This window comes from Oncorhynchus gorbuscha, linkage group LG06, assembly GCF_021184085.1.
Source record: "Oncorhynchus gorbuscha isolate QuinsamMale2020 ecotype Even-year linkage group LG06, OgorEven_v1.0, whole genome shotgun sequence".
Taxonomy (NCBI): Eukaryota; Metazoa; Chordata; class Actinopteri; order Salmoniformes; family Salmonidae; genus Oncorhynchus; species Oncorhynchus gorbuscha.
Window position 1 is genome coordinate 33,069,118 of NC_060178.1, and position 27,778 is coordinate 33,096,895.

The 27,778-nt window shown below is 45.5% G+C and overlaps 1 protein-coding gene across 5 annotated transcripts in view; it reads left to right on the forward strand.

Annotated features, from left to right (window-relative positions):
* LOC124037858 (mast/stem cell growth factor receptor Kit-like) overlaps window positions 1-22,394 on the forward strand; it is a 38,928-nt gene extending 16,534 nt beyond the window's left edge. For 3 of the 5 annotated variants that reach the window (XM_046353011.1, XM_046353016.1, XM_046353012.1), the window contains 15 exons: window positions 1,652-1,767; window positions 2,663-2,777; window positions 6,817-7,001; window positions 10,561-10,667; window positions 10,869-10,995; window positions 11,566-11,670; window positions 13,310-13,420; window positions 13,780-14,005; window positions 14,259-14,356; window positions 14,533-14,663; window positions 15,453-15,575; window positions 17,783-17,894; window positions 18,139-18,238; window positions 18,584-18,689; window positions 19,425-22,394. In XM_046353011.1, coding sequence (XP_046208967.1) covers window positions 1,652-1,767; window positions 2,663-2,777; window positions 6,817-7,001; window positions 10,561-10,667; window positions 10,869-10,995; window positions 11,566-11,670; window positions 13,310-13,420; window positions 13,780-14,005; window positions 14,259-14,356; window positions 14,533-14,663; window positions 15,453-15,575; window positions 17,783-17,894; window positions 18,139-18,238; window positions 18,584-18,689; window positions 19,425-19,628 — 1,966 coding nt within the window. In that variant the 3' untranslated portion in view covers window positions 19,629-22,394. The remainder of the gene's footprint in view (window positions 1-1,651; window positions 1,768-2,662; window positions 2,778-6,816; window positions 7,002-10,560; window positions 10,668-10,868; window positions 10,996-11,565; window positions 11,671-13,309; window positions 13,421-13,779; window positions 14,006-14,258; window positions 14,357-14,532; window positions 14,664-15,452; window positions 15,576-17,782; window positions 17,895-18,138; window positions 18,239-18,583; window positions 18,690-19,424) is intronic. The other 2 variants (XM_046353013.1, XM_046353015.1) reach the window with 1 other exon arrangement.
* The last annotated feature ends 5,384 nt before the right edge of the window (window positions 22,395-27,778 follow it).

Consider the following 27,778-nt stretch of genomic DNA (forward strand, 5'->3'; position numbering starts at 1 on the left):
GTAAATAACCACGAAGCAGTTTACATTTACATTTACATTTAAGTCATTTAGCAGACGCTCTTATCCAGAGCGACTTACAAATTGGTGCATTCACCTTATGACATCCAGTGGAACAGTCACTTTACAATAGTGCATCTAAATCTTAAAGGGGGGGGGGGAATACTTATCCTATTCCTTAAAGAGGTGGGGTTTCAGGTGTCTCCGGAAGGCGGTGATTGACTCCGCTGTCCTGGCGTCGTGAGGGAGTTTGTTCCACCATTGGGGGGCCAGAGCAGCGAACAGTTTTGACTGGGCTGAGCGGGAGCTGTACTTCCTCAGTGGTAGGGAGGCGAGCAGGCCAGAGGTGGATGAACGCAGTGCCCTTGTTTGGGTGTAGGGCCTGATCAGAGCCTGGAGGTACTGAGGTGCCGTTCCCCTCACAGCTCCGTAGGCAAGCACCATGGTCTTGTAGCGGATGCGAGCTTCAACTGGAAGCCAGTGGAGAGAACGGAGGAGCGGGGTGACGTGAGAGAACTTGGGAAGGTTGAACACCAGACGGGCTGCGGCGTTCTGGATGAGTTGAAGGGGTTTAATGGCACAGGCAGGGAGCCCAGCCAACAGCGAGTTGCAGTAATCCAGACGGGAGATGACAAGTGCCTGGATTAGGACCTGCGCCGCTTCCTGTGTGAGGCAGGGTCGTACTCTGCGGATGTTGTAGAGCATGAACCTACAGGAACGGGCCACCGCCTTGATGTTGGTTGAGAACGACAGGGTGTTGTCCAGGATCACACCAAGGTTCTTAGCGCTCTGGGAGGTGGACACAATGGAGTTGTCAACCGTGATGGCGAGATCATGGAACGGGCAGTCCTTCCCCGGGAGGAAGAGCAGCTCCGTCTTGCCGAGGTTCAGCTTGAGGTGGTGATCCGTCATCCACACTGATATGTCTGCCAGACATGCAGAGATGCGATTCGCCACCTGGTCATCAGAAGGGGGAAAGGAGAAGATTAGTTGTGTGTCGTCTGCATAGCAATGATAGGAGAGACCATGTGAGGTTATGACAGAGCCAAGTGACTTGGTGTATAGCGAGAATAGGAGAGGGCCTAGAACAGAGCCCTGGGGGACACCAGTGGTGAGAGCGCGTGGTGAGGAGACAGATTCTCGCCACGCCACCTGGTAGGAGCGACCTGTCAGGTAGGACGCAATCCAAGCGTGGGCCGCGCCGGAGATGCCCAACTCGGAGAGGGTGGAGAGGAGGATCTGATGGTTCACAGTATCGAAGGCAGCCGATAGATCTAGAAGGATGAGAGCAGAGGAGAGAGAGTTAGCTTTAGCAGTGCGGAGCGCCTCCGTGATACAGAGGAGAGCAGTCTCAGTTGAATGACTAGTCTTGAAACCTGACTGATTTGGATCAAGAGGGTCATTCAGAGAGAGATAGCGGGAGAGCTGGCCAAGGACGGCACGTTCAAGAGTTTTGGAGAGAAAAGAAAGAAGGGATACTGGTCTGTAATTGTTGACATCGGAGGGATCGAGTGTAGGTTTTTTCAGAAGGGGTGCAACTCTCGCTCTCTTGAAGACGGAAGGGACCTAGGCAGAGCACTGGTGGCTTATTTTAAAAAATCAGCCTCTATAATGTGAGTTGTTTTTTAAATGTTGTTGTTGATTCAATCACCAGGTACAACATTGTGCTGAGGCTGGTGCGTTTGAAAATGTCAGAGAGTGGAGTCTACACCTTTTATGCCTCCAATGGTGACGCATCAGTCAATCAGTCATTTTCGGTCTACGTAATCAGTAAGTCGTAACATTATATTCTCTAAATGTTTTCTGTGCCCTGGATCCACACATACATTATGTAAGGAAATGGGTAGTTAGAGACTTAATTTCTACATGCTATCAATATGATGTAATTAATCATTAACATGGTGTGACATTTATGACTAGATTTTCACAGATTATTCACCATGTTAAAGCCCAACCACTTATTACATTTTACATTTAAGTCATTTAGCAGACGCTCTTATTCCCCTCCTCACCCCAACCATCAAAACAGTAAATCAGAGCATTACAGTTCATTCATGTACAGGCCCATAACTAGGGAAAATAGTTGAAGATATTAGTTTGCCAATTTACTTCTAATCAATTTTTTATAATCACATGCTTTGTAAACAACAGGTGTACACTAACAGTGAAATGCTTACTTCCCAACAATGCAGAATACAATAATTTAAATAAATTATTATAATAATAGAAAAAATATTAACACAAGGAATAATTACACAATGACCAGTGATAGCTTGGTTTCATACATGGGGTACCAGTACCAAGTCGATGTGCAGGGGTATGAGGAAATAGGTAGGGGTAAAGTGACTTGGCAACAGGATAGATAATAGACAGCAGCAGCAGCGTGTGTGATGAGTGTGTAAGTGTGTGTGTGCCTGTGTTATGTGTGTGTGTGTGTGTGTGTGTGTGTGTGTGTGTGTGTGTGTGTGTGTGTGTGTGTGTGTGTGTGTGTGTGTGTGTGTGTGTGTGTGTGTGTGTGTGTGTGTGTGTGTGTGTGTGTGTGTGTGTGTGTGTGTGTGTGTGTGTGTGTGTGTGTGTGTGTGTGTGTGTACGTGTTGGCGTGTAAGTATGTGTGAATGTGAGTCCCCACCTGGTGTCGTCACTAACATCTCTGTGCCTCTGTCAGGTAAACCAGAGATTGTATCTCACGAGGGCCCGGTGGACGGACAGGTGCGATGTGTAGCTAAGGGATACCCCGCCCCACAGATCACCTGGTACTACTGTGAACAGCCCTATATGAGGTGACAACACACACACACACACACACACACACACACACACACACACACACACACACACACACACACACACACACACACACACACACACACACACACACACACACACACACACACACACACACACACACACACACACACACACACACACACACACACACAATGGCATGCTATGTTTGGACTTCGTTGATAGATCAAGGGAATTTTGAAATGTAACTGTATTTACTTAATGTTACTCTAAGAAGTTATTTGTTTCCACCCTCAGTAAGAGGGTTTCAACATGGTCTAATTATCTTGATGTGGGATTGGACAAGCATGACTTGATGGTGGACTGAAGGGAGATTACCCTTATGTGATTAAGGATTGGGCAGAGGTGATTTGTGATTGGTTTGTTGGCTTGGCACGAGAGGACTGTGTTATGATTAGGGGATTGGACAGTATGTTCTAGGAAGTTCCCTTTCAGTCAGTCAGTATAACAAACTATGGGGAGTCAACGACCAATCCTATTCAGCTAAAGCAAACTGGCTATAATCCCGGGGCATGCATCCATTTCCAAAATGTTTAGATTTTTGGATTTCCTGAAAGCTAACTACTTTCTGCTCTGCTTGTGTAGCTAATACTTCCTTGTCTGTGTAGGATTTGTGAGCTGAAAACCCACTTCTTTCTACTCTGACAGTTCTTCCTTGCTTGAGTAAAATGGCCAGTGGTAAGAATAAGTCCAAAAAGGCTAAGCAGCTGAGTTTGAAAATCTGACCGGGGTATGTGGTTTCACAATGAAAATGAAAGATACTCACGAGTGCTGTCCTTTTGCCTGCGGTGGAAACACACTCAGCAGGCTTTAGTTCGGATCAGTTCGTGTGACTATTGTCTCCAGCTGGGTACAACGTCCTTTTGGAGTCACGCTGACTTCGTGAGGAAGGTTGGTGGTCGGCGTTGATAGGGGTGATCTAAGCCGAGTTAGGCTCATTCCGGTTTCTCTGGCAGTGTTCAGAGTCCGGATTCCGGACTATCCCTGATTGACTCTGGAGGGTTTTCAGAGTATGAATTGGATGACCTCAGTCCGGGGCAGCCAGAAGCCCCGGCTGTGGATTCGGCGGGGAGAGTGAACCATTGGTGGTGAATGCACCTTTGGTGTTTTTCTCTCCCTCAGTGGAGTTCCTCCAGGTTTGGGGTAAGGTGTTTACCTCCTGTCCCTGCAGCAGTGAGTCGTTGCTTACCCCTGTGTAAAGATTCTGCCGATGAGTGGCGAGTTACTTAGCTCCAGAGGCTAACAATGGGTCTATTCCTAGCTCAGAGGTCCCTGAACCCGGTGTGGGCCGGGTATCAGAACACCTAGTTCCTTCCCCACATTCGGACACTCGGTTGTCAAGAGTGGTGAATATTTAAAAAACATTTTTTTTATCCCAGTACTCAGGGTGTCATTCTGCCCCTTCAGGATATACACATTGAACATTTATATGGCAGCCATTTCGGCATGTAGGGCGTCATGTAGGGATGAACGGCTCTGCCCCAGGGTCTCATCCTCTGGTGGTGCGGGTCCTGGAAGGCGTGTGTCAGGGTCAAAGCCTATGGCACTGACCTGTTGTTGGTCCTGGACGCTCTGTGTGAGCCTCTGTTTGAATCATTAGAGTGTGTGGACCTGAAAGTCCTTTCCTTCAAGACTGCCCTGCTATTTATGGCCTTGGTGTCAGCCAAGCCTGTTGGGGGGGGGATCTCCAAATGCTATCAGTACACCTTTCCTATTTGGAGTTTGCGCCTGTTGACTTCAAAGTGAGTTTACACCCCGTGGTGGCATAGTTCTGCTTTACCAAATGAGGAGTTACAAACTTCACACACCAGTCAGAGTTATACTTTAATAAGAGCTTTGCGATAGCCTTTTTGACTTTCAATGATGCGCTATCTCTAATGAACCATTGAAAAGTACCACCAGAAAAGTACAAAGATCTTTCATAGCCAAGATACACCCCTCTCAACTTACATGACGAACCACAGATCTTAGGAACTGTTCACAAAGAAATACTTTTTCATTAGAAAGGAGTATCCCTAATCCAGATAACATTCACTATAAATTATCGTTCAGTTTGGACGAGGTTCTAATCTCGTTCCTGGTACTTCATAGTACAAAACACCAACACATCCAATGGCATATATCAATTGTCAACTCTAGATACCCCCATCTCAAGTAAACCCCCTCTTGACCCCACTCCTGGACAAGCTCACTGAGGGGAGTGAGCCTCTAGGTCATACACTATCCCAGGATAAATGTAAGATCAGAGAGGACATACAATGTTTCCAGACACTGCCATTCACCTTCCCCCAATGCCAAAGGAGGGATTGACTGGCGCACAGACATTGTGGAGACAGGTAATTGGTTTCCCATTAATCAAGCCATCCCTTCACATGGTTGAAGAATAGGTAAATACACATTCACATATGAAGACAATGTTCCATCCTGGCCTGTTCCCTTTCTGATATTCTGCATAGCACCAGGGACATGTTGAAGACAAGCCTGACCTCTCCCCTCTCTGGGTCCCAGGTGACTGAGCCCCAGCTGAGGGAAAAGTGCAACTGCCAACACTATAGTCCAAAAGGATACATTCTAATGACAAGTATCTCACATAAGCATATTATGCAAAATAAAACATCTTAATTATCTGTTACCCACCTAATTCTGATTCATCCGCCACAATCCTAATGCAGTTTCTCCCTAGGTTATGCCTATGTCTTACAGTTCTACCCTTTCTCACCTTCTCTGTTTGCTTTGTAGCATGGCCTGTGTCCGGTGCACAGTTTACACGCGTATATATAGATTTGAACAAGGAAGTCCGTGTTGTGAACAGCTTTTGCATCAACTCTGGTCAATGTTATGCAGCTCGCGTGCGAGCGCTTTACCAAGTCACAACAGGTGTTCTCGTTTTAGACCTGCGATTACAGGTACGAGTCCTGACATTTCAGGCTCGGAATGTAAGTATTGTTCTTGGAACCATGGGGTCTATGGATTTGGGTTGCAGTGACAGTGTGTCAGTACACATAGCCATGTTGCAGCAAGTTCTCATGTCCCCATAGTAAATTATACCCAGTGACCAACTGAAAGGGAACGGACAGTTATGAATGTAACTACTGTTCCCTGAAGGCGGGAACGAGGTATAACATATTTTGGCCTGTGCCTTCAGGGGGTTTGGGTTCGCTGAAGAGCGGTATTGAATTGAGGAAATGGATGTGAGCCCCGGTATTATAGCCAGGAAGGAGGAGCTTCCGAGTCTGACTCGGCATCTATTAGCCCATTGGGCGTGCTTTCAGTTTGCTGCAGGTGAATAGGATGGGTCGTTGACTCCCCATAGTATGTTATACCTCATTCAGGAAATAGTAGTAATATTCATAACTTTACTCTATTTATAATAAGCATGGCAACACCAATCCAAGCAAACTCTGGCAATGAGTCAGAGGCGATTGGCTAGTCATTATCCTATCGCTTTCAATTATGATCAAACCGACTTAGAGAGCTGTCCAACTCAAACAAACATGCGTACAGTTACCTTTGAAATGTTTGTTTACACAAGGCACAAGGTGATGGTATGGAATGTGCCCCCCCCATATATTTGTTTTATTGAGATTGTTTTCACTTCCTGTACCTCTAAGGTATTGTTGTTTTAGTAGATGCTGACATGGAGGAACATACAGTGTATACTTTAGTTTGGTGTGTAAGACTGGCATTGTATGGGGATGGACTGATTTAGCCTGGCACAGTGAGGTTTTATTTCTACATTTAAGACCAATGTATGCTTGTATGCGTCATGCCCCAGTTTTGTCCAAAGACTCTCTGTACCTGGCTGTTGTTTTGAGGGCACACATGGTGAACAGATGGTCAACAATCCCTTAGTCTCCTGTTTGTTTACTCATAACAGCTCATTCAACCATTTTACATTTACAACTGCTGTGTTCATAGAGCCACGTGAAACAAGCAACATTGCATTAAATCTACTAGAAACGACATCCAAATGCAGTCACATTAGTTTGGTTGACAGTTTGTCCCATCCCTCAGGTGCTCCCACCAGATGAATGCCACTCAGGAGGAGCAGGACATTGTCACAGTGACATTGTTGAGTCCCTCCTTTGGGAAGACGGAGGTGGAGAGCAGGCTGAACATTACCACAGGAAGATTCCACACGTTGGAGTGTGTGGCCACCGTGGAGGGAGAGCAGGCCTACACACTGTTCTCTATCAGTGGTGAGTTGTGGTGACATGCGCATACACACACACGCACACATAGCAATATACAAATGAGTGGGGAGTTGTTGTAGATGTAAAAAAAAAAAAATTTAATAGATAATACTCAATACGAAAAAACTGAATTAATGTCAGTAATGCAGTACTAACTAAAGTCTCGGCTGTGATACATTCAGGTCACTGTCACGTGTGCCTCCTCGCAGACCTCTAGGTCACCAGGCTGCTCGTTATGCCGCACACCTGTCACCAGCGTTACTCGCATAATGACACTCACCTGGACTCCATCACCTCCTTGATTACCTGCCCTTTATATGTCGCTCCCTTTGGTTTCTTCCCCAGTCGTCATTGACTCTGTTTCATGTCGCTGCGTGGTTTGTGTTTCATGTTTATTGTTTATTGTCCCTGTACTTGCTTCGCGACTCTCAGTGCACTCATTACAGTCAAAGCCCATTCTGGTCTGCTCCCATTATGTCTGAGCTGAGGTGCAGCGTTACAGCTGTTTCTCTTTATGTGGCTCAAGGTCATGTAAGTGATCCGCACCATCAACCCTCTTCAGCTCAACTCGAAGGATTTCGCAATTACAATCCGCTGATTGTTTACGAAAGACTTGGGTTTTTGACATAGATCTTACCCGTAAACAGAGGTGCAATATTAAGCATTGATTATAGGGCCGGAGTCTGTTTATATAAACATAGGTGAGGAGAGATAACACAAACCTGTGTGATGTGTGATAATGTCTCATCACTTACTAGCAGAAATGATCGTCAGTAGTAGGGGCATAGTGTACATTTTGGAACCCGGATACAACTTTCTAGAACATCCTGTTTATATACTGTCTGATGCGCTACTCTAATATGACGCCAATTGAAACCAGAGTGAGAAGAGAGTTGTCTTAGCGTGGGTATGGAGAATGAGATTGCGATGGTGTAGAGGAGGAGGGGAAGTTGCCTGGACACATCGGGCATGTGGGTGGCATTATGGACGAGGAGTGTGTAGCCAGGCAGGACAGGCTTGTGGGAGCTTGTGCCCAGGCCTTAGTGCTTATTGGAGCAGGGCAGACACGCGGAGACTTGCAGGGAAGTCTGGACAACAGTTGGAGCCCTTGCCACCCTGAATGTTTAAACACTGTGGGAATGTTGGACGTGGCCAGCCAAGGAGGCAGGAAGCTGGAGGGAAAGAATAAAGGGATGGAGGGAGAGCTTTAAAAGCCACTGACAGGTTTACAGAAGATTAGTTCCTGCAGACTCTGCATTCTGAGATGATTTGAAATGGAGAGAAATCCTCTTATGGCTAAAGAGCTTATTACACCTAGTGTACAGAGCTAGGAAAACAATAACACCACAAACCGCTACAGTACACAAAGGAACAGACGACTTATTATACAGCAGTTTTACACAACAACAGCAGCAGTACTGCGTCATGCTGCACAACACCACAGCATGCTACATACTGTACAGTGCCTTCGGAAAGTATTCAGACCCCTTGACTTTTTCCACATTTTGTTTGGTTACAGCCTTATTCTAAAATGTATTAAATATTTTTTTCCATCCCCAATCTACACACAATACCCAATAATGACAAAGCAAAAACTTTTTTAAAACATTTTTGCTAATTTATTAAAAATTAAAAACTGATATCACATTTAAATAAGTATTCAGACCCTTTACTCAGTACTTTGTTGAAGCACCTTTGGCAGTGATTACAGGCTCAAGTCTTCTTTGGTTTGACGCTACAAGCTTGGCACACCTGTATTTGGGGAGTTTCTCTCATTCTTCACTGCAGATCCTCTCAAGCTCTGTCTGGTTGGATGGGGAGCATTGCTGCACAGCTATTTTCAGGTCTCTCCAGAGTTGTTCGATCGGGTTCAAGTCTGGGCTCTGGCTGGGACACTCAAGGACATTCAGAGACTTGTCCCGAAGCCACTACGTTGTCTTGGCTGTGTGCTTAGGGTCGTTGTCCTGTTGGAAGGTGAACCTTCACCCCAGTCTGAGGTCCTGAGCACTCTGGAGGAGGTTTTCGTCAAGGATCTCGCTTTACTTTGCTCCATTCATATTTCCCTCGATCCTGACTAGTCTCCCAGTCCCTGCCGCTGAAAAACATCCCCACAACATGATGCTATCTCCACCATGCTTTACTGTAGGGATGATGCCAGGTTTCTTCCAGGCGTGACACTTGGCATTCCTGCCAAAAAGTGTAATCTTGGTTTCATCAGACCAGAGAATATTCTTTCTCATGGTCTGAAACTCTTCAGATGCCTTTTTGCAAACTCCAAGTGGGCTTTCATGAGCCTTCTGATCCCCAATCAAAGACAAAGATAGATAGCTCAGTTGGTAGAGCATGGTGCCCCAATCGGGACCACCCATATGTAGAATGTATGCACACATGACTGTAAGTCGCTTTGGATAAAAGCGTCTGCTAAATGGCATATATTATTATTATATTATTATTATTATTATATTATATATTATGATTGGGAACCACACTCAGCCAAAAACACAAAGGAATAGAAAACATAGATTTTCCCACCCCAAAACACAAAGGAATAGAAAACATAGATTTTCCCACCCGAGTCACACCCTGACCTAACCAAACATAGAGAATAATAAGGATCTCTAAGGTCAGGGCGTGACAATCTGGCCACTCTACCATGAAGGCCTGATTGGTGGAGTGCTGCAGAGATGGTTGTCCTTCTGAAAGGTTCTCCCATCTCCACAGAGGAACTCTAGAGCTCTGTCAGAGTGACCATCTGGTTCTTGGTCACCTCCCTTCTCCCCCGATTGCTCTTCTTAGATACAAACATTAGCTCCAGGAAGAGTTTAGGTGGTTCCAGACTTCCTACATTTTAGAATGACGGAGGCCATTTTGGTCTTGGTGACCTTCAATGCTGCAGACATTTTTTGTACCCTTCCCCAGATCTGTGCCTCGACACAGTCCTGTCTCTGAGCTCTACAGATAATTCATTCGACCTCATGGCTTGGTTTTGCTGTGACATGCACTGTCAACTGTGGACCTTAAATAGACAGAAGTGTCCAATCAATTTAATTTACCGCAGGTGGACTCCAATCAAGTTGTAGAAAGAGAGCTCAATTTTAAGTTTCATAGTAAAGGGTCTGAATACTTATGTAAATAATGTATTTCTGTTTTTTAATTTTTAATAAATGAGCTAACATTTCTAAAGACCTGTTTTCGCTTTGTCGTTATGAAGATTTGTATTTATTTAATCCACTTTAGAATACGGCTGTAACCATAACAACATGTGGGAAAAGTTCATGGGTCTGAATACTTTCCAAAGGCACTGTGACTATAACAGGAATTATGTAGGTAATAATATACAAAGACATCAACAAAATACAGAAAATAAAGTTTGACTCAAATAATAGGATTACTTTAGAGTGATTACCACATATCACTCTCCACATAAGACACCTAATATAAAGCCAAACATAAGATCTGATCTCTTCCTGTGTTCCTGTCATTCTCTCATAGTGCTTCTCTCCTCTCTCTAACGTCCTTGACTGATATCTCTGTATCTCTCTGTGTTGTGTGTTTGTCCCTACAGAGAGAACAGTGCCCCATGAGCTCTTCACCCCACTGCTGATTGGCTTTGTGTCGGCAGCGGCCCTCCTCTGTGTCATCCTCATAGTGCTCTTCTACAAGTACCTGCAGGTAACTGACCTCTTCTCATGCATGTCACACCCACTTCTACTGCGGGTTACACACCTGAGTATAAAAATGACACACAGTAACTCACAGCCAACGATAAGGTACAGTATCTCAGCATAAACTGTGCTGAAGTACCATGACTGATGTGAGTTTTATGGCATCCTCCGTGCTTCTCCCAATATAAACTCCCTGCTTGCCTCACAGAAACCCAAATACCAGATCCAGTGGAAAGTCATTGAAGGTATCCACGGAAACAACTATGTGTATATTGACCCTACCCAGCTCCCATACGACCACCAGTGGGAGTTCCCCCGGGACAAACTGCGTTTCGGTGAGTTCCTTGGCTTTCATAACACTCAGGAATAGCACATTTAATCATCACCAAGCGGGGAGGTTGCCCCAGACATCTTTTACAGTATATCCGTCATCTCTAATACAGGACTGTATGATGTTTAGTTTGTTTTTAGTATTACCCAGGTCTATTTAAGATGTGTAGTATCAAGTCATAGCAGCAGCTGTTGAAAGTCTGTTTTGTTTTGGTATTTGGAGCCAGCCAATGTATCTTTGCGGGCTCATAATGATGGATGCACACCCTATTTGCAGACCAATTGGTTACAGTTTTACACTTTTGCAATGGCTGTGAGCACACTAACTGCATGGTGTATTTCATGTAGCTGTTTTCTTTCATAAACAACCTCAACCCCTCCCTTTAAGCAAATGCTCTGTTGTTTTTGGACATTTTGAAACCACCCCAAACAGGATTCTGCGTGTCCTGGTGTCTGCTTTCCCCGCCCTTGCAGGGTAAACCTGGTGATCGTTGGTGCAGGAAGCAGAGCTAGGATGTGGGAGGGGAACACGATGGAATAACATTAGTCTGTCTGTGTTCCATGTCTGTCTGCAGGGAAAACTCTGGGCTCCGGAGCCTTCGGGAAGGTGGTGGAGGCTACTGCTTATGGAATGTCCAAAGCTGATACAGTGATGACAGTGGCGGTCAAAATGCTCAAACGTAAGACCGAAGTGATGACACAAGTGATAATAAAACATTTCAGAGGAGCTGCGTTGACGAATCCTCTGGAATCTTCACCCGGATAGTTAAACAACCGAAGCTTCTGCGTATGAGCGGTATTCTCTCCCCCTCCGCTGCAGCAACATAACAAAGACACGCAGGACACAGACAGACAGTCTAAATAGTGATTTAATGTTGTTTTTTCATCATCATTGCAAACCTTGATTGGTTAAACAGGAGGCAGAGGCAGTCAGCTTTTCACGGTTCTATGTTAGTTGTGGTTAAAACGCTGATTGTTTTTGCCCCAATGCAATGTGTAGACCTGCTTATGCTCCTGAATTGTCCTTAGTAACAACACACAGAGAAAGTTGTAACCTACATCCTAAATTAGCCTACAAAATACACTGAGTGTACAAAACATTAAGCACACCTTCCTAATATTGAGTAGGGTTAGGGTTAGGGTTAGTTGTCTTAAGGCTTAAAAACCCTTCTTTGGCCTCCCGAGTGGCACAGTGATCTAAGGCACTGCATCGCAGTGCTAGCTGTGCCACTGGAGATTCTGGGTTCGAGTCCAGGCTCTGTCTCAGCCGTCCGTGACTGGAAGACCCCATGGGGCGACGCACAATTGGCCCAGTGTCGCCCAGGTTAGGGGAAGGTTTGGCCAGCAGGGATGACCCTGTCCCATCGCGTACTAGCGACTCCTGTGGCAGGCCGGGCACAGTGCACACTGACACGGTCGCCAGGTGCGGCTGGCAGTGTGACTTGGTTGGGTTGTGTTTCGGAGGACGCATTGCTCTTGACCTTCGCCTGTCCCGAGTCTGTACAGGAATTGCAGCGATGAGACAGGACTGAAACTACCAATTGGATACCTTGAAAAATGGGGTAAAATTTAAGTTTAAAAAAAATCCTACTTTAACCGTTCTTCCCTTCATCTACACTGATTGAAGTGGATTTAACAGGTGGCATCAATAAGGGGTCAAAGCTTTGCCCTGGTCAGTCTATGTTACTGAAAGAGTAGGTCGCCAGGTTGTTGTTTTGTTCACTCAGTTCACTCAGTGTATATATATTTGTGGAATGTTCGTTCAAACCGCCGCTAGTTTTTACATCAGCTGTTCAGAAATAGAGACATAGGCTACAGCATCATGTCGATCAAATGGCTTGATGACAAGGGTTCAGAAGAGGGTGAGTAAAGTGAACACATGCGCACAGCGTGATTCGGTTCTTTAGCTCTGGGGAAGAGGCTTCCAGGGTGGCGGTACCGGGTGGGTTACCTTTGGTCGCGCAGCCTCAGACAAGTTTAATGGCAATAAAAAGAGACACATGTTGGTGAAAAATCGGTTTATTTTATGGTGTCTGACTAACCAGACCGGCTCAAGGCACAGTCAGATGACCCCTGACCCGAATGATGATTGGTGAACACCCTCAACAGATATTTGACAAAATATATTTCAGTAGCTATTGAGTATGTGTGTGTGTGCGTGTTTGCATTGATGTATGTATGCTTGTGACACCGACAGCGGCCAGAGGTGTTTGTGCTAGCACGAGGTGAAACTAGCACAAGCAGATTTCCTTTGATGTTTTCTTTGATGATGACTTTGAGGCACTTTAAAATGATCACGTTCCGATGGTTTTTCCACAGCCAGTGCCCATGCCACTGAGAAGGAGGCGCTGATGTCAGAGCTGAAAGTTCTCAGTTACCTCGGAAACCACATGAACATCGTCAACCTTCTTGGAGCCTGTACTGTTGGAGGTAAGGGGCAGAAGGTTTGGAGGGCTGTACCAACCATAGAAGAAGAAGAGTTTATCCAAGACTAGAAGTCTATGGTATCATCAATCTGAATGGTGTGGGTAACTGGTTTGTCAGAGGTTTTTGAGAAACAGTAATAACCTGAACACTCTCTCTTTTTATCACCAATGATTTTATGGCTTGTTGAGCATTGGATCATGCTTTATGATGTAGGAGTGGTGATCCTGAAACGTACTGTGATTGTATTGGTGTGTCTATACGTCAAGAGTATTTTGTTTATCTTGGTTTGTCTTTTGTGTGTTGCTTCTTTGTGTTCTATTTCTACTGTCATGTGACATGGCAATTGTGCTCCTTCTCTTCAGGCCCAACCCTGGTGATCACAGAGTACTGCTGCTTTGGTGACCTCCTGAACTTTCTGAGAAGGAAGAGAGAGACGTTCTTTTGCTCCAAGCTAGGGGACGACTGCTACTACAGGAATGTCATGCTGCAGAGGGGAACAGCTACAGCTGGGTCAGTGTGGACCTTTTGCATTGACAAGGAGAGGGTGGTAGTTGAGTGGTGTATCATTATCACAGCACAGTATGTAAGGTATGTATGTGCTGTTGCTTTATGTCATCTCACCTGCTCACGGAAGTAAATACCACTGCCGTTGTTGAAAATTCCCCAATTGAACGAAGCATGAAGCACTCTTTGTTGTTATTCAGAAAACATACTTAGAGTAAATGTATCTGGAGAGTCACAATTTATATAAGGGAGGATTTCCTACCCAGTGTGTAGGAGTAATATGTAGTATTGGCATGGCAGCTGAACTGAGATCAGACTGCTCCTTTCCTCCTCACAGAGACAGCAGGAATGGCTACGTGGATATGAGGCCTTCTGTCACTGGCGTCCTGCCAAATGGCTTCTCCTCAGAGAAGAGGCGCTCGATGCGCAAAGCAGGCAAGACATCCACTCTGATATTCATTGATAATTGTCACATTTATCATTTCAGAGTGAATTTATACAACCTGCAATGTATCTCCCTCTATAAACAATGAAGCTACCTTTCTACACAATGCTGTTCTCTCTATACACCTCTCTAATGATTTTTGCTCCATCCTCTCTCTTTCTCTCAGGTGGTTCCAGTAGTGAGCCAGATGTTGTGAGTGAGATGCTCCATGAGGACGGTCTCTCTCTGGACACAGAGGATCTGCTCAGCTTCTCCTATCAAGTGGCCAAAGGCATGGACTTCCTGGCTTCCAAAAATGTAAGCCCTTCATGTCCTCACCGAAGATCTCCTGTCCTAATAAGCTCCTGAAACCCCTCACCACCAGCTATCTAGAACAACAGGTCTATATTGTACTCTGCAATTCAGTCCAGCTAGTTAAATCCATGATGGTGGACCATGTTAATGTCCAACCATTCTCTGGAAAGCACCCTTTCCACTGGTATTATTGGTTCATTGTATGAGATTACATGTAGACACACACTAAGATACACACACACACACACACACACACACACACACACACACACACACACACACACACACACACACACACACACACACACACACACACACACACACACACACACACACACACACACACACACACACACACACACACACACACACACACACACACACACACACATTAGTTCCATCCTCTTTCTTTCCAAACAATACCAGGATCACATTTCCATGGCTGGTCAACAGGTCCAGGATGCATGTTTGAGCATGCTACTGAAAAATGTATAAGGCATTAAGGCAAGCGGACACCAGACTACAGCCAGGCCCTGTATTAGTATCTGGGTGTGTATGGAACAACTTTTGGGAAAGGAAATTCTCTGTCACAATGTATTAGTAGTATTGAGTGTTCTACAGTATGTTATGGACCCTTGTCTTATTCCATTATGTTTCATTATTTGTGTGTGTGTGTGTGTGTGTGTGTGTGTGTGTGTGTGTGTGTGTGTGTGTGTGTGTGTGTGTGTGTGTGTGTGTGTGTGTGTGTGTGTGTGTGTGTGTGTGTGTGTGTGTGTGTGTGTGTGTGTGTAGTGCATCCACAGAGACCTGGCAGCCAGGAACATCCTCCTGACCCAGGGACGAGTGGCAAAGATCTGTGACTTCGGCCTTGCTCGTGACATCACCACTGACTCCAATTATGTAGTCAAAGGCAATGTAAGTCTGCCCCATCACTCGCTGTAGATCTCATTATGAGTTATAGATACCGCTTTGGACATTTTGCAGTGAAAGCCGTCAAGCACAGGCACTGTATTGATATAAAGTGTGTTTGTCAGCTACAGTGCCTTCAGAAAATATTCCACATTTTGTTGTGTTACATAAAAATACAAATGTCACCCATCTACACAATACCCCATAATGACAAAGTAAAAACGTGTTTTTAGAAATGTTAGCAAATGAAATACATAAATATCTCATTTACATAAGTATTCACACCCCTGTCAATACATCATGGTTTCCCAAATCCGGTCCTGGGGCCCTGGGTGCACATTTTGGTTTTTGCCCTAGCACTACGCAGCTGATTCAAATGATCAACATTTGATGATGATTGGTTATTTGAATCAGCTGTGTAGTGCTGGGGCAAAAAAACTAAATGTGCACCCAGGGGGTGGGGTTCCCAGCACCGTGTTTGGAAAACCCTGCAATACATGTTAGAATCACCATAGTCTTTCTGGGTATGTCTCTAAGAGCTTTGCGCACCTGGATCGTACAATATTTGCCCATTATTATCTTCTACATTCTTCAAGTTCTGTCATATTGGTGGTTAATCATTGCCAGACAACCATTTTCAAGTCTTGCCATTGATTTTCAAGAAGTGCACCTATTGGTAGATGGGTAAAACAAACAGATATTCCCTTTGAGCCTGGGATATTATTACACTCTGGATGGTATATCAATACACCCAGTCACTATAAAGATACAGATGTCCACGTCCTTCCTAACTCAGTTGGCGGACAGTGAATGTTTCTGAGTGGCAGATTTACAGTTATGACTTCATAACTGTAAATCTGCCACTCGGGAACATTCACTGTCTTCTTGGTAAGCAACTACAGTGTAGATTTGGCCTTGTGTCTTAGGTTATTGTCCTGCTGAAAGGTGTATTCATCTGTTTCTGGTGGAAAGCAGACTGAACCAGGTTTTCCTTGAGAATTTTGCCGGGAAATAGCCTAATCTTCATGACTAATGTTCAGATTTAGACGTCAAACAGTATCAAGGTTTTGGTCTAATGCTTCTAAAAAAGGTTAGCATAACCGTGTTCATGGAGCTCTCAACTAGCCATTCCATTTCTTTTTTATCCTGAAAACTCCCGTCCTCTCCGGCAACTGAGTTAGGAAGGATGTGGACACCTGTATCTTTATAGTGACTGGGTGTATTGATATACCATCCAGAGTGTAATAATATCTGTTTGTTTTACCCATCTACCAATAAGTGCACTTCTTTGCGAGGCATTGGGAAAACCTCTCTGGTCTTTATGGTTGAATCTGTGTTTCAAATTCACTGCTCGACTGAGGGACCTTACAATTATCTGTATGTGTGGGGTACCGAGAATTACTGTATAAAATAAATCATTCAAATACTGAGCTATATTGTATGCCAAAACATGTGGAAAATATATTATGATATACTAATACATTTAACAAGTAATATTTGTATTTCTCAAAAGGTAAGAGTATAAATGATTGACACCCTTTCAATACTTCACCTTCACTGAGCCTAACATCACTGAGCCTTTAAAAAAAAGGCTTAGCTTAAGGTCAATGGCATCATGAACATTTTAGCCAATACCTCGTTACCTCTGCCAGGAGGCTGAAACTTGGCTGCAAGTGGATCTTCCAGGAAGACAATAACCCCAAGCATACAGCACAATACACAAATAAATTGTTAATTGGCCACAAATTAATTGGTGCATACAATTTAGCTCAGTATTTGAATGTACTTTATACAGGCATTCTTGCTCATCTTATCAAGGATGTCAATGTTGGTCCCATCTGTATATTTGGTGAATGTGACATTTTAATGCGCACTCTGCGACAGCTGTGTGATTATGAATTACTTGAAATGTCACTGGTATGGGGTCACCAGATACAAATGTCTCAAACATTCAGCACCTTATGGGAGTTTTAACCTAGGAAATACATCTCCTCTCATACTAACACAAAAACAAGCAATGCTGAACATTGGTTTGAAATTCCAGATCAGCAGAATCAGGCATTAACCATTTCCCCTCACCGGTTCTCAAGCCTCCACAACTGAAGTGATGGAGATGATGGACTACTTCAATAGATTTGCTTTGATGAATTTGCTGAATAGATGGAGTTCATCTGACATATTTGACTGGTTGTGATGGTTTGTGTTCCACGCAGGCTCGTCTCCCAGTCAAGTGGATGTCTCCGGAGAGCATCTTTGAGTGTGTGTACACATTTGAGAGTGACGTGTGGTCCTATGGGATCTTGCTCTGTGAAATCTTCTCACTCGGTACTTACATACACATTATTCTCTCTCTCTGTGTGTGTGTGTGTGTGTGTGTGTGTGTGTGTGTGTGTGTGTGTGTGTGTGTGTGTGTGTGTGTGTGTGTGTGTGTGTGTGTGTGTGTGTGTGTGTGTGTGTGTGTGTGTGTGTGTGTGTGTGTGTGTGTGTGTGTGTGTGTGTGTGTGTGTGTGTGTGTGTGTGTGTGTGTTTTCATTGATTTTTATTATCTTATTTCCTATTTGGCCTATAGGAAGCAGTCCATATCCTGGGATACCTGTGGACTCAAAGTTCTACAAAATGATTAAGGAAGGATACAGAATGGATGCACCAGAGTTTGCACCGAGTGAAATGTGAGTGTGTGTGTGTGTGGTGTGCGTGTCTAAGTATCTTGAGAAAGAATCAGGGAGTAGGAGAAGTGTATGCGTGGGTGTACTATGCATGGGTGTGAATATGTGGGATTTGAGCAGATGGCAGATTTTATGAATTTTTCTTCACCATAAAAGTTCATCTTAAAACTAAAAACATTTACACTTAGAGAAAGAACAAGTGTGTGCAAATATTTGTATTATTTTATTTAACTAGGCAAGTCATTTAAGAACAAATTCTTATTTTCAATGACGGCCTAGGAACAGTGGGTTCCTTGTTCACCACTAGGCTACCTGCCGCCCCTGAACGTGTGTGTGCTGTGGTTTCAGGTATGAGATAATGAGGTCGTGCTGGGAAGCGGACCCCTTTATGAGACCCTCCTTCAGCAAGGTGGTGGAGAGGATCGAAAAACAGCTGTCAGACACCACCAAACACGTAGGTCACTCTCATCTAACCTGCTTGTGTACACATGTTGACAGACTGTGGATTTAAGTTATTCACCAGCAGTCATTTCTATATTCTGAGATAAAAAAAAGTTAAGTACCAAAAGGTCACCATACTAGACGTAGAAGCACCTTGAGATTTTGCTGTATTTAATAGTAGCGAACTACTGTACAAATTCAATCAAATATTACCTGCCCTCTTGTTTTAGTAGCATACAGAACATGACTGTGTGCTCCTCCACTGCAACCACCAAGGGCCACATGTTAATACCACCAGACTAGTCAGCCCTCCATCTGTATAGCAGTTGACACACAGAAATGTGTCAACCCTCCATTAATGCACGCACACACTCACACTCACACTCAGTACCCATTGAACGTGACACGAAGGCTAGAGGAGGAGATTAATATGATTGATCGATCACTCGTGCCATAATCACCTCTTTCACTGTGTCATGTCCTCTCTGGTGCGAGTGACAGGGGTGTGAGGTCAAACTAACAGTCTCCTCATGAACTCGGCTCATCTCTCACTTCTGAAACATGCCAGTGAGCTCTGAACACAGAGCAGGTCTTCTCTTTTCACGCCTTCCCCTTCACACCTTCAGACCAGAGGGCTACACTGTCATCGCCTTTCCTCACCATGCTGCATGTTGCTTACGCAGTACGTAGAACTGCAATGAAAACACCTCTCCAACACTCTTTCGCTCTGTTTCTCTTCTCTGTGTAGATCTATCTGAATTTCAGCTCCAAGTTTCCGGTTACAATAGGGCCCCAGGGTACCAGTGTGGACCAGGGGACACAGAACGCCAACGTCCTGCGTCTCAACTCGGTGGGCAGCAGCAACGCCTCCACTCAGCCTCTATTGGCCAGCGCCAGCGACGACGTCTTCCTGGAGGAGATGGGCACCAGGCTCAGGGTCCACCGGGTGTAAGGCCACGCCCCCACGATGGCTGCCCCATAAAGTGCCTGTTTAGTGCAGCCCAAACACCCCACCACACCTATCCCAACCATATACTATGTCTAGCTATTAGCTTCCCTCTTCAGACAGAGGCTTGAAGAAGGACGAGGTCCTCTCAAAACCTCTGCTCCTGTCGCCTTTAGTGCATGGACGAGACCTGTCACCCACTGTCTCCATAGTATCTGGTCCTGTCTCTCACAAGCTTGGATATAGTCACACTGTCTTTACTCTCCAGGCCATTGAGCTACTGTGTATCACGTTTGTGCTGTTAGAAATGGACAGTGTATTTTATAGCTCCGGAGCAGTGCTATTTTCTGTGGACTTTTCTCAATGTTGCTTTCACCATTTCTAAATATGTTTCATACAGTGTTTATGTTTGCTTCACATTTCTGTTGTCAATGTTAAACTGAATGACTATGTTTTTGTTGTCGTTTTGAATGACGTTTTTTTTATCTCAAACTAAATCATATAGCGTTGTCAATGGTTGGAGCACAATTATTATTTGAGGTGGAGGCACTTAAATTTGAACATCATTCCAGATGTAGACATCATGTAATGAAGCTTTCACCTTTTGTCTGCACCACCTTCCACCCTTTAAGAATTAATGTCAGTATTATTCCACATGTTCAGTTTTGGTGACTATGTGATGGAGAGACATTTTGTCAGACATTTCTAGGGCCAATGGTTTAAATGACTTTCAGTGGGCTAAGTCTTATCACCTGATTAGATTGAGATGTTTTAAGGTACTATGACTTCCGCTTTCAGTTGATGTCCCTGTGTATATATGTACATATTGACCTTGGGTATGACTAGTAATAAGTGTATGATGTGAGAGGTAGCATCAGCTTAGATTCCGCCTGGGACGTTGCCTGCTGGAGATTCCTTGTAAATATGTAAATATGCTTCTGGTGTCAGCACCTCTTCTGTCCTGTAGCGTATGTGTGACCCTTGTTTACATTTGTCATCAGACAGGTACTGCTGTATCACTTAATACTGTCTCCAAAGACGGGGGAGGCTGAAACAGTGCATGGTTATAATGAGCGTACTGTACAAGGAAACAGGCGATCACTCTTCAAGGTATTAGCCATTTGATCTTTTCTACTCATACAGATTGTCAAAGAAGGCTTTCTGTTTTGAGGTAAAGCCAGTGATGCTTGTTTCAAATGCCAATGTGGAGCTTGCCGTACAGACCGACAACCGTTAAGCTAACTGTTCTGAGAAAAAGCCCATTTGAAAGTTAGATGTTAGAGGTGTTTAGTCCGACCAGGTGGTGACATGTCTTATAGCTCCCAACAGTCCTGTGGACAGTAGCGTCAGTGCTCCCGTCCCAGCAGTCAGTAGCTGATTTCTCAGCCATCCCTCTACTCTTTGTGTCCAGCTGCTTCCTCTGACGGAAGTGCTACTTCCAACATCTCTCAACCAGGGATCTGTATCACTCCAGACTTCCATCACTTGAACTTCCCTCTTCCCACACTGAGATATTGTTGTGAAGAGCACCTGGAAAAAGCTGTCTGAATGACTGAAAGGGTGTGTGTGTGTGTGTGTGTGTGTGTGTGTGTGTGTGTGTGTGTGTGTGTGTGTGTGTGTGTGTGTGTGTGTGTGTGTGTGTGTGTGTGTGTGTGTGTGTGTGTGTGTGTGTGTGTGTGTGTGTGTGTGTGTGTGTGTGTGTGTGTGTGTGTGTGTGTGTGTGTGTGTGTGTGTGTGTGTGTGCGTCTGTGTGTCTGCATGTGTGCTATCTGTAGGTGCCATTGAATTAAATGTATGAAATTTACCCAACAAAACTGTTCAACCCGGTCCTTCCCAAAGCTGGATATTTGTAAATATGTGTGTGAATACAATGTAAGTAATGTGGATGCTGTCTTCATGTTTTATTTTTTATTCTCTATTGATATGGTACATTTAATGCACAACTCTGATATGCTGTAATGTGAAAAATGTCTTAGCAGAAATAGATACACAGATACGTACACCCACATAATATTTACTGTACATCTTCTTCTTTGGAGATAAGCTGCTTGTTTTTCTGTAGATGTGGTAACTACTGTAAACGTACTGTTCCTGTACTGTACATAGTCTTTGTTTGGGCTCAGCTGTAGAATGTATTATTCCTTGTGTAGTGTCATTTTCCCCTTGGCTTGGCACTAACCATTGCATTCTGTCTTCAACAAGCAAGCCAACACATTCATTTCTTTTTAAACGCTTATGGACAGCTTTGCCTTACAAATCAAGTTGGTTTTCAACCCGAAAACAGGAATGCCTTGTACTTCCATGGAAATGGCAAATATTGTCTAATTTGGCTAATTACCAAGAAAGGATAAGTAGAACTGTGGGGCAATAACTTACATCAATACTCTGCTCTTTCCCTTATGCTACGTAGAATAGGAAACATAAAAATAGGTAATTACACAGTAATAACACTGAGGTTACATGGTTATATCTGTGCCATTCATCACGCTGTTAAAAAGCACAATCAAAATATTGTCTGATTATCCCTAACAATTTTACTCTATAACGGCTGATACAATATGACGGCTGATACAATATGACGGCTGATACAATATGACGGTTGTTTTAGAAATGTTAGAACATTTGTATATTTCCCTATACAACGTTTATTTTGTGCATTTAGTTGTATATTTATTTTACTAGAGGCAATGTTTGTTGTGCACATTTGCAATGGGTTGCTGTCTCTTGTTACTGTAATATAAATCAAATAAACGCATAAAATTGTTTTGTTAATTGTGATTTGTATTTTTCTATTTTCATGCCATTACTTTATATGTGTGCAGGTTAGTTGTTTCGGGTGGCATTGCTGTCTTCTTTTTTGATCCAGTTTGATATTGTGGTGGAGTCATTTTATTCAACATGTCACATATTGAATTGTCCCTCATAGATCTGAGGGACATATTGTCAGCCATCTGTGTCGAGCCTATGAGCAGGTGACGCCTCGGGGCACCTCACTGACGAGCTCCTTCCCATGCTAGTGTATAGTCATTCTAGTGTATAGCCATGGACTGTATCTGTTTTTAAAATCATGTTTCCTGCTCCAGAATGGTCAGGGTCTTTGGCTTGGGTCCAGCAGGGGACATCTGGCTTTAGGGGAACACCGCGAGGACAGTGGTTTGTCCAGCAGGCCAGGCCGGTGTACGGACAGACGGAGGGGCTTTGTGCGTGTCACTGCGTGGGCTGAGTCCATTGTTCTAGCATATATCTGATAAGAGGGACAGGAAATCCCACCATTGATACTGAGTGGTTGAATGAACACGTTTGTGAGACTGAGTGGTCGCTTAAAGTTTTTTTTAAACAGCTGAGAGAGAGGGAAGAATCTTCTCTATAATATTTCCTCACATGTTTTGTAGATCATTGAGAGACTGACCTTTGACAGCAAACGCTGCTCACCCTTGAGTTACTGTACTGTGGGTCTGGTATGGATTTCTATACGGCCCAATTGGGATTTTGATATGTATTGCTGTCACAATACAGTCTAATTAAGCTCATTGTGCTGCACCACTCTTTTTTCTCTGTCCATCGTCTATCCTTCTCTCTCAGTGAGGGTAGAATTCTGATCAGGCCCTCATTCCAGCACAATAGTCTCATGTGTTTTCTAACAGCCTCTGGTAAATGATACTTCTGACCAAGATGGAAAAACAAACATCCAATTGTGTCATGGCAGTTCCATTGCTTTTTCTCTAGCATGATTGGATTACAAGGGCAGAGTGCCAATATGTGACACACTACACTGAGTATACCAAACATTAGGAAAAGCTTCCAAATATTGATTTGCAACCCCCCTCTTTTTCCCTCAGAACATCCTCAATTCGTTGGGTCATGGTGTTGAAAGCATTCCACAGGCATGCTGGCCCATGTTGACTCCAATGTTTCTCACAGTTGTATCAAGTTGGCTGGATGTCCTTTGGGCGGTGGACCATTATTGAAACACATGAGAAACTGTTGAGTGTGAAAAATCCAGCAGCGTTGCAGTTCCTGACACAAGCCGACGCACCTGGCACCTACTACCATACCCCGTTCAAAGGCACTTAAATCTGCACATATACACAATCCATGACTCAATTGTCTCAAGGCTTAAAAGTATTTATTTAACCTGTCACCTCCCTTTCATCTACACTGATTAATGTGGATTTAACATAGTGACATCAACAAGAGAGCATAGCTTTCACCTGGTGAGTCTATGTCATGGAAAGAGCAGGTGTTTTTAATGTTTTGGATTCTCAGTGTACAGTATGTCAATAATACACAATGTGTGTGTGCGTGCGTGTGAGTGATTATTTATTTGATATTTTGCATCCGGGGCCTCGCTGCGGTGGCGGTCAGTGCTTGCCTTCTGCCGCCCTTAGGCCCATTTAAGGTACCCATGGGCAGCCTCCCAGGTCTCCCTCGAGCTCCTCACCCAATCGTCCACCACAGGAGCCTCGGTCTGGCTCTGATGCCATGGTACCAGGACTGGCTGATAACCCAACACACACTGGATGGGCAACAGGTTTGGGCCATCTCTGCCCATGGGATATACTTCGCCCACTCCCCTGGCCGGTCCTGGCAATACGACCGCAGAAACCTACCCACATCCTGGTTCACTCTCTCCACCTGCCCATTACTCTCAGAGTGAAAACCCGAAGTAAGGCTGACCGAGACCCCCAAACGTTCCATGAACGCCTTCCACACCCTGGACATGAACTGGGGACCCCGATGTCCTCAGGCACCCCGTAGTGCCGGAAGACGTGAGTAAACAGGGCCTCTGCAGTCTGTAGGGCAATAGGGAGACCGGGCAAACAGGACTTAGAAAACCGATCCACAACGACCAGGATCGTGGTGTTGCCCTGTGACGAAGGCAGATCGTCATTATGAATGCCGAAGAGGGATCAGAATGCACCAGCACGGGAGCCGAGGTAAACAGAGCCTTCAGGCGACCAAAAGCTCTGTCTGCCTCAGCCGACCACCCCGGAAGCACCGGCCCCCCCTTCAGCAGTGACGTAATGGGAGCAGCCACCTGCCCAAAACCCCGGATATCCCTCCAGTAGTAGTTGGCAAACCCTAAAAGCCGCTGCACCTCCTTTACCGTAGTTGGAGTCGGCCAATTACGCATGGCTGCAATGCAGTCACACTCCATCACCAACCCTGATGTGGAAATGCGATACCCAATGAAGGAGACGGCATGTTTGAAGAACAAGCATTTCTCAGCCTTAACGTACAAGTCATGCTCCCACAGTCGCCTAAGTACCTTGCGCACCAGAGACACAAGCTCGGTAGCGGAATTGACCAGCATGTCATCGATATAAACCCCCACACCCTGCCCGTGCAGGTCCCTGAGAATCTAGTCTACAAAAGATTGGAAGACTGCTGGAGCATTCTTCAACCCATACAGCATGATGAGGTACTCATAATGGCCGGATGTGGTACTAAACGCTGTCCTCCACTCATCTCCCAAACGGATACGCACCAAGTTATATGCGCTCCTGAGATCCAGTTTTGTGAAAAAGCATACCCCGTGAAATGACTCAATTGCTGTGGCAATGAGAGGTAGCGGGTAACAATACCCCACCGTGATGGAATTTAGACCTCTATAGTCAATGCACGGACGCAGACCTCGCTCCTTCTTATTCACAAAAAATAAACTTGAGGAGTTAGGTGATGTGGAGGGCCGAATGTACCCCTGCCCCAGAGATTCAGAGACATATGTCTCCATAGCCACTGTCTCCTCCTGTGACAGGGGATACACGTGACTCCTGGGAAGTGCAGCGTCTACCAGGAGATTTATCGCACAATCCCCTCGTTGATGAGGTGGTAATTGGGTCGCCTTCTTTTTACAGAAGGCAATAGCCAAATCGGCATATTCTGAGGGAATGCGCACGGTGGAGATTTGATCTGGACTTTCCACCGTCGTTGCACCATGGAAACCACTACACACCTGCCTGAGCACTCCTCTAACCACCCCTTTAGAGCACTCTGTTGCCACAAAATCTTGGGGTTGTGACGGGCCAACCAGGAGATCCCCAGCACCACCGGAAATGCAGGAGAATCAATGAGGAAGAGATTAATTATTTCCTTCACGACCCTCCTGCGTAACCATTCCCAGTGGAGCCATCGCGTCCCTGACTAGCCCTGACCCTAATGGTCGGCTATCTAAGGCGTGCACTGGGAAGGGTTTATCAATCTGAACAAGGGGGAACCCTAAACAATGCACAAAACCACGGTCAATAAAATTCCCTGCTGCGCCTGAATCTACTAGCGCCTTATGCCGGGAATGAGGGGAGAATTCAGGAAAATAAATTACACATACATGTGACCAACAGGGGGCTCTGAGTGAACCTGGTGCCGACTCACCTGGGGTGTCCCCTCCAGCACCGGTCAGCAGTGTGCCCTCTACGAACACAGCTGGTACAGGAAAGTGCTCCTCCTCCGGTCGCCCTCGCTGCAACACCTCCTAGCTCCATGGGCGTTGGAGTGGAGGGGCTGAGGGATGAAACCGGCAGGACCGGATCCGGACGTCCGCGGGTCGCCAGCAAGTTGTCCAACCGAATGGACATGTCGATCAGCTGGTCCAAGGAGAGTGTGGTGTCTCTACAGGATCGCTCCCTACGGATGTCCTCCCTGCACCTATAGTGATGCGGCCAAGGTCCGGAACTCTAGGGCGAAGTCCTGTGCGCTCCTCTTCTCCTGCCTTAGATGGAACAGCCGTTCACCCGCCGCTCGACTCTGGGTAGTGGTCCCTCTGTCATGTTTGTCATTTATTATCATGTCTTGTCCCTGTGCTCCCCATTCTGTTCGTTTCCCTCTGCTGGTCTTATTGGGTTCTTTCCCTCTTTCTATCCCTCTCTCTCCCCCTCCCCCTCTCACTCTCTCGCTCTCTCTTCTCTCTATCGTTCCGTTCCTGCTCCCAGCTGTTCCTATTCCCCTAATCATCATTTAGTCTTCCCACACCTGTTCCCGATCCTTTCCCCTGATTAGAGTCCTTATTTATTCCTTTGTGTTCCGTTCCTGTCCCGTCGGTTCCTTGTTTAGTATTCACCATGCTGTGATTGCGTTTCGCCCTGTCCTGTCGTGTTTTTGCTGTGATTGTGTATCGCCCTGTCCTGTCGTGTTTTTGCCTTCATCAGATGCTGCGTGTGAGCAGGTGTCTCTGTCTACTACGGCCTGCGCCTACCCGAAGCGACCTGCAGTCTGTGGCCGCTTCTCCAGTTATTCCCTCTACAGACTAGAGGATTTCTGTTATTCCCTGTTTGGACTTAAATAAACTCTGTTTCTGTTAAGTCGCTTTTGGGTCCTCTTTCACCTGCATGACAGAAGGAACCGACCAAGGAATGGACCCAGCGACTTCAGACGCTCGTTACACTGCCGTCGAGATCCAAGGAGCCATGCTCGGCAGACACGAGCAGGAATTGTCTGCTGCTCGCCATGCCGTGGAGAACCTGGCCGCTCAGGTTTCCGACCTCTCTGGACAGTTCCAGAGTCTACGTCTCGTGCCACCTGTTACTTCCTGGCCTGCCGAGCCTCCAGAACCTAGGGTTAATAACCCACCTTGCTACTCCGGGCAGCCCACTGAGTGCCGCTCCTTTCTCACGCAGTGTGAGATTGTGTTCTCTCTCCAACCCAACACATACTCTAGAGAGAGAGCTCGGGTTGCTTACGTCATTTCACTCCTTACTGGCCGGGCTCGAGAATGGGGCACAGCTATCTGGGAGGCAAGGGCTGATTGCTCTAACAAGTTCCAGAACTTTAAAGAGGAGATGATTCGGGTTTTTGACCGTTCAGTTTTTGGTAGGGAGGCTTCTAGGGCCCTGGCTTCCTTATGCCAAGGTGAACGGTCCATAACGGATTATTCTATTGAGTTTCGCACTCTTGCTGCCTCTAGTGAGTGGAACGAGCCGGCGCTGCTCGCTCGTTTTCTGGAGGGACTCCACGCAGTGGTTAAGGATGAGATTCTCTCCCGGGAGGTTCCTTCAGATGTGGACTCTTTGATTGCTCTCGCCATCCGCATAGAACGACGGGTAGATCTTCGTCACCGGGCTCGTGGAAGAGAGCTCGCATCAACGGTGTTTCCCTGCTCCGCATCGCAACCATCTCCCTCCTCTGGCTCAGAGTCTGAGCCCATGCAGCTGGGAGGGATT